Source organism: Euprymna scolopes, chromosome 7 (assembly GCF_053919585.1).
Source record: "Euprymna scolopes isolate OS-2025 chromosome 7, ASM5391958v1, whole genome shotgun sequence".
In the NCBI taxonomy this organism is placed as follows: domain Eukaryota; kingdom Metazoa; phylum Mollusca; class Cephalopoda; order Sepiida; family Sepiolidae; genus Euprymna; species Euprymna scolopes.
In genome coordinates, this window is record NC_136488.1 from 135,299,382 (window position 1) to 135,317,632 (window position 18,251).

At 30.5% G+C, this 18,251-nt stretch overlaps 1 protein-coding gene across 3 annotated transcripts in view; it reads right to left on the reverse strand.

The window, feature by feature from the left end:
- Positions 1-18,251, reverse strand: part of LOC145279984 (ankyrin repeat and fibronectin type-III domain-containing protein 1-like) — a 529,276-nt gene that overhangs the window by 10,688 nt on the left and 500,337 nt on the right. For all 3 annotated transcript variants that reach the window (XM_080131579.1, XM_080131580.1, XM_080131581.1), the window contains 6 exons: positions 17,810-17,900; positions 17,020-17,155; positions 14,062-14,175; positions 7,326-7,544; positions 4,741-4,907; positions 2,793-2,917 (listed from right to left, as the gene is read on the reverse strand). In XM_080131579.1, coding sequence (XP_079987705.1) covers positions 2,793-2,917; positions 4,741-4,907; positions 7,326-7,544; positions 14,062-14,175; positions 17,020-17,155; positions 17,810-17,900 — 852 coding nt within the window. The remainder of the gene's footprint in view (positions 1-2,792; positions 2,918-4,740; positions 4,908-7,325; positions 7,545-14,061; positions 14,176-17,019; positions 17,156-17,809; positions 17,901-18,251) is intronic.

Sequence of the window (18,251 nt, forward strand, 5' to 3'; positions counted from 1 at the left end):
TTTCGATTCAAGTTAATACACCTAAGACATATGGATGTATTTTTTTTATTTTTGAAATCGCAACTTTATAATACATAAAAAATCGATAGAACATTAGCTCTATAATACTATATACGAAATCTGCAAGAATTAAAATATCATATTTAAGCATACTTTATAACCGGGGTTTGCTGGGCGTCCTTGCAAGCTTAGATAAATTCTTTTGCAGTTTTAACAAAAAAGCTACAATAATATCAGAGCGTCTCCATTTACGCTGAACATCTACAGAATGCCAACATCAATATATTACATATGAATGAGTCCCCTATGGAATTTCCACAGGTTCCGCTAGTCTATATATTAATACGACAGCACTTTTGATTCCGCTTGCTGTAAAAATATGTTTAAATATATTTAAAATCATGCTGATATTCACATTTATTAATACAAAAATATGATAGCAAAAGTTAAAAAAAAAAAAACTTACTTAGTGCCATCAGCTAGAATCGAAACCACAACAATTCACATCCCAGACGCGTGCTCTACCGATATTGGTATCGAGGCAAAGAGATAAAGTCTAAATATTAACACACTTGAAATAATGAACTTTATGTGATCATGCGCAGAAAGAAGTACAAACATGTCGGTTAGTTGAAAGGAACATTTCGCATTTCAATATGCCGATATATGTCTGTATGCTTTATTCAACAACCCAAACAAAGATTTTATTTGTTATAAACCATCCTTAGTGTATAATTTGTATTTCCTGTTAATCTCACTCTTATGTGATCAGTATTTTAAGAGTTTACCTGTTAAATATTTACACACATGTAGCAGAAACAAATAGAACTCTTTTTCTTGTGCGTCAGTGCCTCCCTTGACTGCTATATGGCACATACTGACCAATCAGAGGCATAGCGCAGGGATCTTCCTTACCCCCTAAGGAACTCGAACTGCTTCTGTTCCGGACGGGAAAAACTCCTCCTCCTTTTCCAGCCAGACACAAAAGAGAGCGGACCTGTTTCCTCACTCTCCCTCTCTGCCTACACCGGTATCGACGATTCCCGGGCAAAGGCAGACAAGTTTTTTCCGAGTTATATCTTTTGGGCATCTTTCCCTGACTCGCTTCCATAAACCTTTTCCTTGTTAAGTTTTACGAAGTTGTTTGTTCGTTTATTCAGTAGCTTGCATCGAATTATTTATTTTATTAGGGAGTGCCCGAAAAGCACTAACTCAACTTCCTAAACACACACACACACACACACACACACACACACACACACACACACACACACACATCTAATGTTTTATTTATATAGATATTTTTTTGTTTAAAACGTTTTTTTTTTTTTGGTAGCATAAGTGAAAAATACAGATAAAAAAACTTACGATGAACTTACCAAAATCTTGGATACGATACATAAAAAGAAAACATTAAGAAGTTTGTCAAATCTATATATCCATAAAAGTGAAATTGTGTGTGTACATTTCCCTACCAAACTACTCAATTTTCAGTTTACAGACTCGAGATTTGACATAAGGTGCATTGAGATTTGGGGAAATCATTTTAATGGTTTTTCAGACAGAAATTTGGCTGTCAAAGTTCAACTTGAAATTTTAGATGTAGGTTACATGGATCAAACTTTTTTTTTAATTTGGTTTAAGCCCCAAACAATAGATGTTAAGGGGTCAAAATTTGGATACAAAGTTAAAAATTTTTTTACCTCTGTTGTCTCTACCAAATTACTCAGCCAATTGGCCTAAAGGTTTAAAATTTTACTTAAAGTGTATTCAGACATAGGGCAAGCATTTTAATTGGTATTTGGCTGAAAATTTGGCTGCCAAGAGGTCAAAATTCAAAAGATTTGACGTTCGCAGTCTCTAGAAAACCATTGAGCCAATTTTGGGTCTAAACATTTGAAATTTTATATAAAGAGTATTCAGACATGCAGCAAGCTTTTTAATCAGTTTTTAGGCGAACATTTGGTTGCCAAGAGGTCAAAGTTGAAAGCGTTGACCTTTGCAGACTCAATGAAATTCTGCTAATTTTGGGTCTAAACACTTGAAATTTTAGATGTAGGTTACCTGGACATGAGTAAAACATTTTAATAAATATATACATATGTACATAAAGTTATGAACAGTACATATGGCCCGAGCAAAGCTGAGCTGAACTGTTAGTAAAAACGAAAAGTAAAAGCAGACGAGGACTCTTTACTAAATGAAATCCTACATTTTGTTTAGGCGATTTTAGAATTGGATTCAGTAATTTTTATTTATTTTTTTTACATAGGAATCACCACTTATCAAGGTCCGGAGGCTACTCGAGAGTAAAGGTTAATGAGTGTACATTAGTCAATGGGACAATATCGTAGTAATTGCTAGTAGTGGAAGTTTGGTAAATTGGGTTACTTAAGGGGACGGCTCATCAAGAACTTGTTTACGTCGGACTTGAAGATCACCATATTGTAGTCAGCTGGAAAGCAGGCAAACGGAAGAGAGTTCCACAGGCGTACAGTATTGTATTGGAATTGGGAATACAAAGCAGAATCGGTAATTGTATTGGAATTGGGAATACAGAACAGAATCGGTAATTGTATTGGAATTGGGGATACAGAACAGAATCGGTAATTGTATTGGAATTGGGGATACAGAACAGAATCAGTAATTGTATTGGAATTGGGAATACAGAACAGAATCAGTAATTATATTGGAATCGATCCCTTCACTAATTGATACGCCGTAAAAAAAAAACAAAAAACAAACAAACAAAAGAAAGCACACGTATGTTATTATCATTGTGGTTTGCTTACCCATTAAGTCGAGTAGTTGTCGAATGGCTTTGTTCAGCATGTGATGGAAGTCTTTTTGCATTGGAGTTGGGAAAAGCAAAGTTGAATCATTCTGATTAAAATTCTGTAGCCATTGCCATTCTTCTCTGGAAAGAAATGAAAAAAAAGTCAATGTTTGTGTGTTATAGAAATCGATATGTTAACGTAACTTTAAAAAAAAAATGTTTCAATAAAGGTTCAATTGTAATTTTCCTTCGCTTTATTCTGGCGTCATTATGGGCAACTATCAGTTAGGTCCATAAGATAATTCGTCTGCTGGAGCATTTTGATGAATTTCATTGAAATTCGTCTGCTGGAGCACTTACGCTATTGCATGACGGGAGTTGTATTCTTTTGTTCAGACGAGATTACTCGTGGCGTTATGACAAATGAGATTTAATGAAAGGTGCAAATTTGAATTGCATGATTCTTTGGTTCCTAAGAAGATTTCTGGTCAACCAAGCATGTCCATTTGCATCAGAGCAAATCCGATTAAAAGAAACGTGTTCCCGCCTAATTCGTTGCAGAAGATATTAAAAGAACTCAATGCCTCTGAAGTTATTAGATATCTTTTTTCTTTCTAAATTGACCATAATCAATCAGTCATTTGCTATTAAACCGTGATGTAGGGGAGAGCATCACTGTTTTCTCTGGATTAGTCCACTTACCTTGATCCTCATCTTATAATGCTCGGTGTTTAGCAAGGGGGCATCAAGTACAATTTTTTGAGTCTTTGGTATAACTCAACCAAGGATTGAACCCCGATCTCCTGGCCTATCTAATATTCTTTTCATTATGTTCTTGCATCTGCACGTTTCCTGATCTGTAAATGTTTCTCTGACAATTGTTTCAATCTCATTTCATATGGGTTGCTGAAATTGCTTTTTCTCTCCGTATGTGATCAGCCATGCCTCATTTTGTTGCATCAAATATCTATCCATAAGAGTCAGCGTGAATGTTCCTATTTATTTTCCTCCCCATGAGGGCAGAGTTAGGCACAAGGTCGGTTTTAAATGTGGGGGAAAATCCAGCTCCCTCCAAAACGGGGCACTCTGGATAGGAACAAAAATAAAATATGCCTCAGTCTAGAAAGATTCCTCCTCCACTGACCGAGGACAGAAAAGATGAAGTGTAACATCAGACCAGATACTTCACTGTGATCTTGGCCTGAAGGTCAAGACAAGACCAAAGCGATGACTTTTTTTCTCTTTTTTTAGTGGAAACCGCTCCTGACAAGGCATGAAGCTAATTAATGTAAAAAGTGAACAGAAATGAATGATAATTATCACAAAGACAGGAGATGCCTATTTTTGAAAAAAAAAAAAAAACAAAGCTATAGAAAGAAAGAAAACAGTCAGCAGGAAGAGAGTTCCATAATCCTGCAGTTCTTGGAAAAAAATCTACTGGAATAGGAAGCTATATTACAATGAGGTATTAAAACAGTGAAGTAATGAAGACCACTAGACCAACGAGTCAAACGAGCTGGAACAAAGGAAGCAGGGAATAGATCAGACAATTCTATGGAACACATGCCATAATAGTATGTTGCAATATTTTTGTTATAATAAGGGGGGGTGATTGAAGAAAATTGGAAGGTTCTACTTATAGACACTGGCGATAGGAACTGACCAATCAAATGGAGCCACGTTCTGCTAGCAACCAATCAGAAACCGGAATTTCTTAAAAAAAAAAAAAAAAATTGGATCTGTTTGGATTCCTGCACATCATTTTTCATGTCCATACAAGAAAGACCTTTGCCCGTCATCTGCAAACTTTTAAAGTTCAGGACTTATACAGATCAGCTACCCACCAAAAACTCTTTTTCATCTCCAGGATGTATACAGATTAGCTAACCATCGGAAACTCTCCTGAAATTAAACATGACTTTCAATTCAAAATAATATTTATAGAAAATGTAGTGAAAACTTACTTGGAAACATTTGGACAATCTCGGATTCTGACATGTGGAAACACGTTTGGTGCGTTGTGTGGTGTGAGCACGTTAATAAGTTCTACGGAGCTAACCATCTTTAAGTAACCAAGGTAGAGACCTCGTTGGACTGGAACCGTACTCCTTTCATTGTATAGAATCATTTCCTAAATACAGAAATAGAAAGCAAAGTATTGAAAATAAAAGAAAAAAAATTGTTTGCTTCAACTTATCTATAAAATATTCCAAAGGTAATACCTCCTATTTTTTTTAGCCCATTTTTGAATGGATCAGAGGAGATTTCAAATTATATTGTTATGATGACTGAACTTATGCATTCATGACTTGAAAGATGAAGCTTTTTGCTGCAGATATTGACGGCGTGAGACTCTAAGAAAGCATCCCTCCTCATGGAGTTGCGTCAGAAGAAGAGATGCTCCATTTAATTCCTCCACGCAGAAAAAAATTAAGCCTATCAACATTCATCGGCGCCTGTTGAATATTTACAAAGCTGATGCAGTTGATGTTAGCACATTTAGGAGATGGGTTCGTCGATTTCAGAGTGGCACCAGAGATGTGAGTGACAAAGCACACTCAGGACTTTTATGATAAAAAAAAAGCTGGCAAAAAGTTCATTGATACTGGTGGTGGCTGTGTACAAAAATAATTTCTGCAGAAAAATTGTCGCTCGTTTTAATGGTACCACTCCCATTTTCGTAGCTTTTCAACGTTTTAGTTTTTGAGTTAAAAAAAGAGGAGGTCTTCCTTTGGGAGCGATCCTCGTATTATATGAAGGAAACTTTTCTGTCTGTTTGTAGCTAAAAGTCAAAATCTACAAAAGACACACCTGATATATTCTTTGTTAGCGTTTGCCTTAAAAATGATACGCCCATTTTTGTGGCGAGGCGATACAAATAGTCAGAATGGTTGACATTTAAAGCGATATTTTAATGTTGTTATGTAGTGATTCATCGACGATATTTTTGTAGTTACCAGATAATGCGAGAGAGAGAGAGAGAGAGAGAGAGAAGGAGAGAGAGAGAGAGGATGACTCTACAGAGTACAGAGATAGAGAGGAAAATGATAGAATTAAAGATAGAAAAAGAGAGTTATTAAAATATATATATATATATATATATATATATATATATATATATATATATATATATATATATATTAAATAAACCCATATTCCTGTTTGTTTACAATGACGTCACAGCATATATATGTTATGGCGTCATATATGGCGTCATGTCAGATAACGTCACAGTAGATGACATCATGTATGGGAGGGGGTAATGAATTTCATGAGCAACGCCGGGCAGCCAGCCTATTTGTGTGTGTGTGTGTGTGTGTATATATATATATATATGAGAGAGAGAGAGAGAGAGAGAGAGAGAGAGAGAGAGAGAGAGAGAGAGAGAGAGAGAGAGAGAGAGAGATAAAAAGTTTTAAAAGAAAGGTGTTATTATATTTACTTCCTTTCCAGGAGGTTAGACATATAATCAAGTGTTTCAGTGAAATGAATAGAATTCGAACTAGGCACACCCAGGTTGTCATTAACTATGCAGTCATTGTCCCCTGTCACCCCCGTTTAACTATTCTACTTGTTTGTTCATCCCATCGAGTAACGCCAAGTAAAACTGGATGGGTTTTGGGCCGAGATCACAGTATAGTATCTGTTCCGTCAGATACTGCAAGCAAAGACCCTATGTGGGGGCGACCCCGCAGATAAGACCTTCGTCAATGTAGGGGCAACCCTTCATACCAATTGTCACTATCCAGCTCCCCTACTCCCCGGGGAGCTGGTCCCCATTACCCCTTCACTCCTCACATTAAAAATCGGCCTTGTGCCTAATTTGCTCGGTGGGGGAGCAAATAAATACCGTGTAGTATCTGTTCTCCAGATGCTGCGCTTCAATTTCTTGTTCTCTGTCAGTGGAGGAGAAGTCCTTCACGTCTTAGACAATTTTTTAATTTTTGTTCCTTTTCTACACGTTAAAAAACGACCCTGGTGTCTAACTCTGTCCCGTGGGGAGGCATTGTAAATAGGAACACCAAGTAACCATGACAACATGCGAAATAAAAGTCATGCATCTGTTTATCTGCATGCATATCGGGGGCGCTGTTTAACAATTTGTTATTATGCAGAGGGAGACAACTCTCGTTTACTAAGAGATTTGTTCATTTTTTTTCATCTCATAATTTAGGACGCTCGATCTGACAATTTTTTTTTTTTTAATTAAATCAAAAGATTAAAACCTTGTAGCGTAAAAAAACTACATTTTGTATTATTGATGTTATCAACTTTGTGACATTTAAAAAAATTCGTTACAGCTTTTTTTTTTTTAATGTTTTTGATTTAAAAAAAAAATATCGTCAGATCGAACATTCTAAATTATGAGATGAAAAAAAATGAACGAATCTCTTAGTAAACGAGAGTTGTCTCCTTCTGCATGATAACAAATTGTAAAAGAACGCCTATATCTGGTTAACAACCAACGATTACAAACATTGTCTTCATTTTATAGATGAACAATTGCAAAGAAGATTTGAAGAAAAAAAAAATCGTTTCTAATACTTACCGCAGCCGTGTTCAGAAGAATATCATGGGCTTCATTGTGTTCTTGGTCCGCAACTGGAATGCGTCTTTGGATTTTGGCTTGTGACACCCATTTGCCAGAGCCAAGGGCCAAGAACTTTGGATCTGTGATTTCCTTGATACATATTAACACTATACTGCCATTTGGGTCACGTAATGGCTTATGATACAACTGGCCAAGATCATTTAATCCCAAAGCACTCTAAGGAGTAAAAACGAAATAATAATAAAAAAAACAATACAAAGATTGAATAAAACATCCGTAAAACATTATAAAGATTTCTAATTTAAAATAAAAACAATGGAAGCATGCATGATCCCCCCGTGAGTTCACAGTGAACGAGGCATAAAAAAATGACTAAGTTCAGTATTGCCCCCCCCTCTCCAATTTAGCCCCAATAGTCCCAAAGGCCTTAACGTATTAAAATTTGAGTTCAGCACCATGCAAAACTGCTAAATAGACATACACAGAACATTTTGGACAAATATGGTAAAATAGTCCCCAAAATGGAGTATTTTTATTAGTCCTAAAAGATACCCTGGGGCACACACAAGAGTTATTGTGAAGTATAGACACACAAAATTATATAGAAATTAGTTAGTTACAACTTTTCAGAAAGTTTTATAAAAATCCAAGGTATCTATTTTTGTTTTTAATAAGCACAAAAGTGTCAATTTTAGCTATTTTAACCCGAGAGGCACCCCTAGGGAGGCAACCGGAGTTTTCCTGGAAAATCCATTCTGTTACTTTTTTTACTCATATCATGTTTAATGTTTGTGCAAAATTTTAAAAAAATTCCTAGGCGTAGTTATTGAGAAAAGTGCAGACGGACGAACGGACGAATGGACAGAGGTAAATTTACAGGACCAAAAAATATATAATGATTTTTAATAAAAATATTTGCATTTTAAACATGGTCTCAAAGGCATTTTTTTTTTTTCACAATTTCAAACTTCTTATAAATGATTTCAAAATCTTCTGCCAAATTTTATTCTACTACACCATATTGCTGACGTTTTAGAACTATGCAGGCTAAAAAAAAAAAAAAAAATGACCTGGATGTGTTTTGTGCTCATTTGCTTCCTAGCTTTGCTTTTTTTTTTTTTTTAGCAAAACTGGTTCTTTAAAACCTTATTCTTTTAATCATTTTCTGACCAAAAAGAAAAACTATTTTAACACATTTCCATTAAAAAAAAAAAAATTGTTTTTCTGAATATTTTTATTTTTTCCATAAGAGCTTCTTCACGAGATGGATTAAAGACTTTGGCGGGCTGGATCTGACCCACAGGTTGTAGTTTGTAACCCCCCGCACTATACGTCAAAAAAGTTTATATAAAGAGGTGTTCTCTATCTTACATCGAGCAATAATATTTAACTGCTGCTACGACAACAATACGAGGCAAGCACATTTCTAATTATAAAAATTAAAAAAAAAAAAATCTAATATATATAAAAGGCTATATGTCTGTCTGTCTGTCTGTCTGTCTGCCTCTTTGTCTCCATATTTTCAAACTTAATCTCCTCCGAAACTAAAAATCGCAGAGCAGGCGCTATGGACCTCAAATGATTGGATTTTTTTTTAGGGGCCGCTCTTTTATGGGTCTTTAGCCGGTTAAAATTGTTTTTAAGGGGTCAAAAAGTGGGTCAAAATTGAAAAAAATCGTTAAACATTTTGTACATTCATCTTAATTTATTTAAAATTTTTTAATTGGGTTATATGCGTGTCACGTTGGTACAGTGGTAACGTCACCAGCTTTGAATGCTACAGTTTTGCTTTCGACCCTAGCTGATCGCACCTAAATACTTTTTTCTTTTTTACTTTTGAAATCACGACTCTATAATAATATATATGAAATCTGGATGAATTAAAATATCATATTTAAGCCCGGGCAAGCCCACCTCCCACGCTAGTAAAAAATAAACGTAAAATTCTTTTGAGGGGAGTAATTTATTTATTCATTTATTTGCTTATTTACTTGTTTATTTATTTGTTTATTTATTTGTTTATTTATTTGTTTGTTTATTTATTTGTTTATTTATTGATTTGTTTATTTATTTGTTTGTTTATTTATTTGTTTGTTTATTTATTTGTTTGTTTGGTTATGTATTTGTTTATTTGTTTGATTATTTATTTATTTGCTTATTTATTTATTTGTTTGTTTATTTGTTTGTTTATTTATTTGTTTATTTATTTGTTTGTTTATTTATTTATTTATTTGCTTATTTATTTATTTATTTGTTTATTTATTTGTTTATTAATTTATTTGTTTATTTATTTGTTTGTTTATTTATTTGTTTGTTTATTGATTTGTTTATTTATTTGTTTGATTATTTATTTATTTGCTTATTTATTTATTTGTTTGTTTATTTATTTGTTTATTTATTTATTTGTTTATTTATTTGCTTGCTTATTTATTTGTTTGTTTATTTATTTGTTTATTCGTTTGTTTATTTATTTATTCATTTGTTTGTTTATCTATTCATTTGTTTATTTATTTGTTTATTTATTTATTTTTTATTCATTTATTTGCTTATTTATTTGTTTATTTATTTGTTTATTTATTTGTTTATTTATTTGTGTATTTATTTGTTTATTTATTTGTTTATTTATTTATTTGTTTGTTTATTTGTTTGTTTATGAATTTGTTTATTTATTTATTTGTTTGTTTATTTGTTTGTTTATTTATTGGTTTATTTATTTCTTTTTTTGTTTATTTGTTTGTTTATCTATTTGTTTATTTATTTATTTGTTTATTTATTTATTTGTTTATTTATTTGTTTATTTATTTGTTTGTTTATTTATTTGTTTATTTGTTTGTTTATTTATTTGTTTATTTATTTATTTGTTTGTTTATTTATTCGTTTATTTATTTGTTTATTTATTTGTTTGTTTATTTATTTGTTTATTTATTTGTTTATTTATTTGTTTATTTATTTATTTATTTGTTTATTTATTTGTTTATTTATTTGCTTGCTTATTTATTTGTTTATTTATTTATTTGTTTATTTATTTATTTATTTATTTGTTTGTATTTTTATTTGTTTGTTTATTTATTTGTTTGTTTATTTGTTTATTTATTTGTTAATTTATTTGTTTGTTTATTTATTCGTTTATTTGCTTATTTATTTATTTGTTTATTTATTTGTTTATTTATTTGCTTGTTTATTTATTTGTTTATTTATTTATTTGTTTATTTATTCGTTTATTTGTTTCTTTCTTTATTTGTTTATTTATTTATTTGTTTATTTATTTGTTTATTTATTTGTTTGTTTATTTATTTATTTGTTTATTTATTTGTTTATTTATTTGTTTATTTAGTTGTTTGTTTATTTATTCGTTTATTTGCTTATTTATTTATTTGTTTTTTTTTTATTTGTTTATTTATTTGTTTATTTATTTATTTGTTTATTTATTTGTTTATTCATTTATTTGTTTATTTATTTGTTTATTTATTTGCTTGTTTATTTATTTATTTATTTGTTTATTTATTCGTTTATTTGTTTCTTTCTTTATTTGTTTATTTATTTATTTGTTTATTTATTTGTTTATTTATTTGTTTGTTTATTTATTTATTTGTTTATTTATTTGTTTATTTATTTGTTTATTTAGTTGTTTGTTTATTTATTCGTTTATTTGCTTATTTATTTATTTGTTTTTTTTTATTTGTTTATTTATTTGTTTATTTATTTATTTGTTTATTGATTTGTTTATTCATTTATTTGTTTATTTATTTGTTTATTTATTTGTTTGTTTATTTATTTGTTTGGTTATTTATTTATTTATTTATTTATTTGTTTATTTATTTGTTTATTTATTCGTTTATTTATTCGTTTATTTGCTTATTTATTTATTTGTTTATTTATTTATTTGTTTATTTATTTATTTGTTTATTTATTTGTTTGTTTATTTATTTGTTTATTTATTTGTTTATTTATTTATTTGTTTATTTATTTATTTGTTTATTTATTTATTTGTTTATTTATTTGTTTGTTTATTTATTTGTTTATTTATTTATTTGTTTATTTATTTATTTGTTTATTTATTTATTTGTTTATTTATTTGTTTGTTTATTTATTTGTTTATTTATTTGTTTATTTATTTATTTGTTTATTTATTCATTTGTTTATTTATTTGTTTATTTATTTGTTTGTTTATTTATTTGTTTATTTATTTATTTGTTTATTTATTTATTTGTTTATTTATTTGTTTATTTATTTGTTTGTTTATTTATTCGTTTATTTGCTTATTTATTTATTTGTTTATTTATTTATTTGTTTATTTATTTATTTGTTTATTTATTTATTTGTTTATTTATTTATTTGTTTATTTATTTGTTTATTTATTTATTTGTTTATTTATTTGTTTATTTATTTATTTGTTTATTTATTTATTTGTTTATTTATTTGTTTATTTATTTGTTTGTTTATTTATTCGTTTATTTGCTTATTTATTTATTTGTTTATTTATTTATTTGTTTATTTATTTATTTGTTTATTTATTTGTTTGTTTATTTATTTGTTTATTTATTTGTTTATTTATTTATTTGTTTATTTATTTATTTGTTTATTTATTTGTTTATTTATTTGTTTGTTTATTTATTCGTTTATTTGCTTATTTATTTATTTGTTTGTTTATTTATTTATTTATTTGTTTAATTATTTGCTTGCTTATTTATTTGTTTGTTTATATATTCGTTTATTTATTTGTTTATTTATTTATTTGTTTATGTATTTGTTTATCTATTCATTTGTTTATTTGTTTATATTTATTAATTTTTTATTCATTTTTGTGCTATTAATTTGTTTATTTATTTGTTTATTTATTCGTTTATTTATTTGTTTATTTATTTGTTTATTTATTTATTTGTTTGTTTATTTATTTATTTGCTTATTTATTTGTTTGTTTGTTTATTTATTTATTTGCTTATTTATTTATTTGTTTGTTTATTTATTTATTTGCTTATTTATTTATTGATTTGTTTATTTATTTGTTTGTTTGTTTATTCATTTATTTGCTTGTTCATTTATTTATTTTCTTAATTATTTGTTTGTTTATTTATTTATTTGCTTATTTATTGATTTGCTTGTTTATTTATTTATTTGTTTATTTATTTATTTATTTATTGTTTATTTATTTGTTTTGTTGTTTATTTATTTATTTGCTTATTTATTTATTTGTTTATTTATTGATTTGTTTGTTTATTTATTTATTTATTGTTTATTTATTTGTTTTGTTGTTTATTTATTTATTTGCTTATCTATTTGTTTATTTATTTATTTATTTGTTTGTTTATTTATTTTTTTGTTTATTTATTTGTTTATTTATTTGTTTGTTTATTTATTTATTTGTTTATTTATTTATTTGTTAATTATTTGTTTATTTATTGGTTTATTTATTTATTCATTTATTTGTGGACCAAATTTGCAAACGATTAAATTAATTTGTGCGGTCGTTCACCAAACTTTAATCCCTCGAATTTTTATCTTGCAGGGTTATCTCAAAGGTAATGTCGACCAAAACAATCCTCAGCTTATTCCAGAACTGAAGAGAAACATTACAAGCAAAATAAAGGTTATGCTAATAGAAGAGTGCACCAAAGTTATTGACAATTTCGCATGACAAAGAGAGAGAGAGAGAGAGAGAGAGAGAGAGAGAGAAAAAGAGAAAGATTATATCTATCTATCTATCTATCTATCTATCTATCTATCTCTCTCTCTCTCTCTCTCTCTATATATATATATATATATATATATATAGAGAGAGAGAGACAGAGAGAGAGTGAGAGAAATAGAGAGAGAGATAAAAAGATAGCAAGATAGAGAGAGATAAATAGATATATAGATAGATAGTAAGAGAGATACATAGATGGATAGAGAGAGATATAAATAGATAGTTAGATAGATAGATAGAGAGAGATTAATAGATAGATAGAGAGATAGAGAGATAAATAGATAGACGGAGAGAGAGAGAGAGAGAGAGAGAGAGAGAGAGAGAGAGAGAGAGACAGACAGACAGACAGACAGACAGACAGACAGACAGAGACAGAGAGAGAAAGACCTTAATCAACTCTGATTTTTATATAATGTAGTCGTTAATATATAAGAACCCAACACGTATATTCCATCGCTAGAAACATAAGAAAGAAAAAGGAAAGAAATTCAACTCGTTGTTTCAGGTTTTTAACAAGGTTTTAACTTTATTCCTTCTCCGGCCATGTGTGATTTCTTGTCTCGGCTGTGACGTCACCCACCCGTCTCTAACATGATCATCGATCTGCGCACACATTTTTTTTTATAATCCTTTTCCTTTTTCCTTGCCGTGACATCACCTCGCACACGTTTTTTATAACCCTTTTCCTTTTTCCTTGCCGTGACGTCATCTCGCACACAGATCCGTGATTTGTATACAGCTGCCATATGCACATCTGTTACATCTGTGAGGTTATCTCAAACAATTCCCGAACTAAGGAAAGCCATTATAGCCAAAATCAAAGCAGTTCCCAAGCGAGGAATTATCAACAATTTTGTATGTTGCATCCAGGTGTGCCTATCATTGAACAGCAATTAAACAAAGACTGCTGGATATTCGTGAATGAAACTTGGTGGTCAAGTCAAGCAGAGACCCAAGTTTATTTGAAACCAAATATTATTAGACTGTAGAAAGAATTATTACATTGTATTTTCGAATCGATTTGATCTCTGAAAAAATAAGACTCACTTGTAAAAGAGCAGCGGCTTGAAGCAGCTTCCCTCGGAAATGTGTCGACCCGGCACTCGTACTCTTGTACATATCCTGTCGTAGCGCTTTCACATCAGTCCAGGTACAGGCAATCTGTTAACAAAAATATTTTTTTTTTTACTTTGGAAAACAACACCGTTATTTTCTTAGAATAAAAGCACACACATAAACACACATGCACACACCAAAACACACACAAACACACATGCACACACTAAAACACACACAAAACATACAATGATACACACATGCACACACACGAAACAAACACACATAAAAACACACACACTAAAAAACCGCACCTACTAAAACACACACACACTAAAAAACACACATACACTAAAAGCACACACATTAAAAACCATACACAAAGCACAAAACAAACATGCACAAAAACACACACACACACATACACACACAAAAACACCCCAAAACATACCCAAAAAACACACAAAATGCAACTAAAACACACTCTAAAACACACGCACACACAAAAACACACACAAAAACACATAAACAAAACAAACAACAACAACAAAAAGAACAAAAAATAAAACAAAAAATAAATTTTTAAATCTAATTATTTACACATTCCTTGCTTTAAATCTACTCAAGACGAATAAAAATGCTAATGAAAAAAAAAAGAACCTCTTCTACATGAGCACAAGTAAAACACACACACACATACACAGACACACACACATACACACAGACACACACACAGACAGATACATACACACACAGAGATACACACAGACACACCCACAGACACACAGACACAGACACACAGAGACACACACACACACAGACACACACAGATACACACACAGACACAGACAGACAGACACACACACACACACACACACACACACACACACACACAGACAAACACACCGATACATCCACACAAACACACACACACATACAACCTTAATGCCGCATTCTTCAAGTTGACATCTACATCGTTAATCTATGCTACACCTCCCTGCCCCCCCCAACCCACAAAACCCCCCAAAATCTTTGTATTAGTAACATATGTCAAAAATAAACCTTTACAACTTGAAAATGCATTACTTCTGATGGATGGGTAATACGAAAGTTAAAGACAGATTTAGATATGATGACCTCGGAGGAAGATTAAATCTGGACAGTGCAGGCAGATGTGTGAACAGAACAGTAGACTTTGATGGTATGGTCACGTTAAAAAATAGATGAGTTAGTAGATGTAAAATGATTAAGGAAGCAAGCTCGGTTCAGAGGGGAAGATCAAGAAAAACATGGGATCAAAAGATAATGGACTTGAGAGCAAGAGGGATAAATAAAGACCTAGCCAGAAATAAGTTAGTTTTGAAGTTAATTTCTTATGTAAAAGGGAGTTTATGCACCGTTACACAGACACATTGTATGCAGTCTATATTACAAGGAAAATAGGACAAGTAATTTGACTCCTTTTTTTTTCTTGAACAACGACCGACATTTATTTTCTCATTCTATTGCCATGCGTGACTTCTCGGTACGGCAGTGACGTCATTTACGTCTCTAACGTGATCGGCTATTTTTATAGTCCCCCCCCAACGGTGATGTAATTTCACATTTTGTATGCATTTGCGTATGTACATCTGCATTCTGTTAGTTACATCGATGATGATGATGATGATGATGATGATGATGATGATGATGATGATGGAGAGGAGGAGAAGGAGGATACATGGTGCAGCTCCTGGCTTCAAATAATGTATTTTGACGACAATAGCGTCTTTGAAAAATGCCAAGAACCGCACTGACAAGACATATTGTCTAGAAAAGTTACATTATAGAAGAAAAGGAGGCATATTAAACTGGACGCACATGCATATTAAAATGGAAATTAACGAAACATTGAGGAACATTAAGGTCACCAACTAGCAAGTGCTAACTTAACATGAACAGGGTCTTGTAAAAGAAAAATCAAGGAAAACATAATTAAATAACAAAATATTTATATAAGTTTACAAGGAGATAAAATCCATTTTTAGTCAGAAATGTTCATTTGGGAATGTTTATGACAACTCGAGTTTTGGTTAAGAGTGTTAGGCGAATAAGGCACAAGGGCTAAGAATGTGTATGTCTAGATATTTGTTAGCGTGAATATGCGTGCGGGAGTCTTATGCCCATGTAAAGTGGGGAAAAAAGAGGGTAGCTATTCAAGCTAGTCACTTTTTATCGTTCGTTCGAATTGCATCTTGATTCAGTCACATAGCTTAGTTTTTGTGTATTACAACATAAAAAAAACATGAAATAGAAATGCCGTTTAACACAAGACAAACTATGAACATTTAAGGTTTGAGTAACTTTTATCATCAATAAAAGACTTGATTGAATGTACGTGTTCAAAAAAAGTTCATTTTTATGTGTCGTCGCCTTTAAAAATAGTACAAAGTTAGGCATTGGAATAAACGAAAAAAAAAAGGAGAATGTTCGTAAAGAGTACTTATTCCTTGTTTCTTTTTGTTGGTCGAGTAGCGGTCATGAAGAGGAGTGTTTGCTGGCTTCAACAGTAAAAGCGGGCTGACTTCTCGCCTACTGCACCTGTGTGTCTGGTTCCCTTCTCTCTGTTTACAAAATCCTGGGCTTCTATCTCTTTTTAGGCGGCTCTCATAGACACGTTGGCTGTTAAATTTATTGTTATCGGGTTCCACTCCCATTGGCTAATTAATTTTTATTTTTTCCCCTCTTTTTGACCGGATGGGTGCTTCCAGCGCATGTGTAGTGTCGACGCGTTTACACACTTGGTCTGTGATAAATATCCGGTTGGGATTTCATGAATCCCCACACACTGCAGATATATTATTATTATTATTATTATTATTATTATTATTATTATTATTATTATTATTATTATTATTAATAGTAGTAGTTTTAGTATTAGTACTATTAGTAGTAATACAATATACTTACTTTCATAAGCCAATAGAAATCGGAATGGATTGAAGTACTCGAGAAATTTTCATCTACTTCAACAACAGGCAATTGGTCTTCAGGGGTCACTAGAATTTTGTCTTTGTGATACAGCAAGCAAGAGAGATAAACACCCCTGAGAGAGAAAACAAAAAAGAAAAAGAAAATATATTTAATGTCCAAAATAATTCAGTTCAATCAATCTTATATATGTCAAAAACATTTCAATCAAAGTTTTATATATGTCAAAAACATTTCAATCAAAATTTTATATTTGTCAAAAACGTTTCAATCAAAATTTTATATATGTCAAAAACATTTCAATCAAAATTTTATATATGTCAAAAATATTTAATAAATAATTTTACCAGTTGAAAACCCATAAAAAAACGGTGCACAAAAAAAATGTAATCATTTGATGTCTCACGCTTCTCTGCAACCTTGAAGAGGCGTAATTTGAAAAAAAATAAAATAAAATGGAGACAGACAGACATAGCGAGTTTTATAAATTAGAGTAGTTAAGATTAAGTAGTGTTAAAACATCTTTTAAAGATCATATCACGCTGGTCTTATGGTTATCGTACTTAACTCAATGTCTTTAGGTTTTGGTTTCGATCTTAGTTCGGGTATTTTATTTTTTTTTTTTACTTACAAGAAGTGAACTGTTTAGAAAAAAAAGCATAATACTCGCATGCACATTTTTCAGTTTCTATATTAATTCAACCATAATATTTATGCATATTTTACGACCGGCCTGCTTGTAAATAAATAAAAATTAAATCGTAAATACCTTTGGAGAGATTTTTGGAATTTGGGTGAAAGTGAAAATAAGTTTTTCAAGCTTTTTCTTTTTCTTTGAACCGGAGATTCACCAGAAGGCTCTGCAATATAAATGTCACAAATGAATAAATGCAATAAGTCGAATGAGATAAATATCAGAACAATCTCTACGTGAAACAAGCTACGTTTCGATGAAATGAACTATTTCATCAAGGGTTCTATAATCTAAATTCTATACAACTCTTGACGAAACGGTTAATATTGTCGAAATGCAAATCCATCCACATCGGTATTTTTTTTTACCTTTATATTATTTTACTTATAAACGCTCTACATGTGTATTGAGCACTGCCGGAAAGATGTTTTTTTCGTTCAATGTATTTGAACCTTTTATATATATATATATATATATATATATATATATATATATATATATATATATATATACTAAG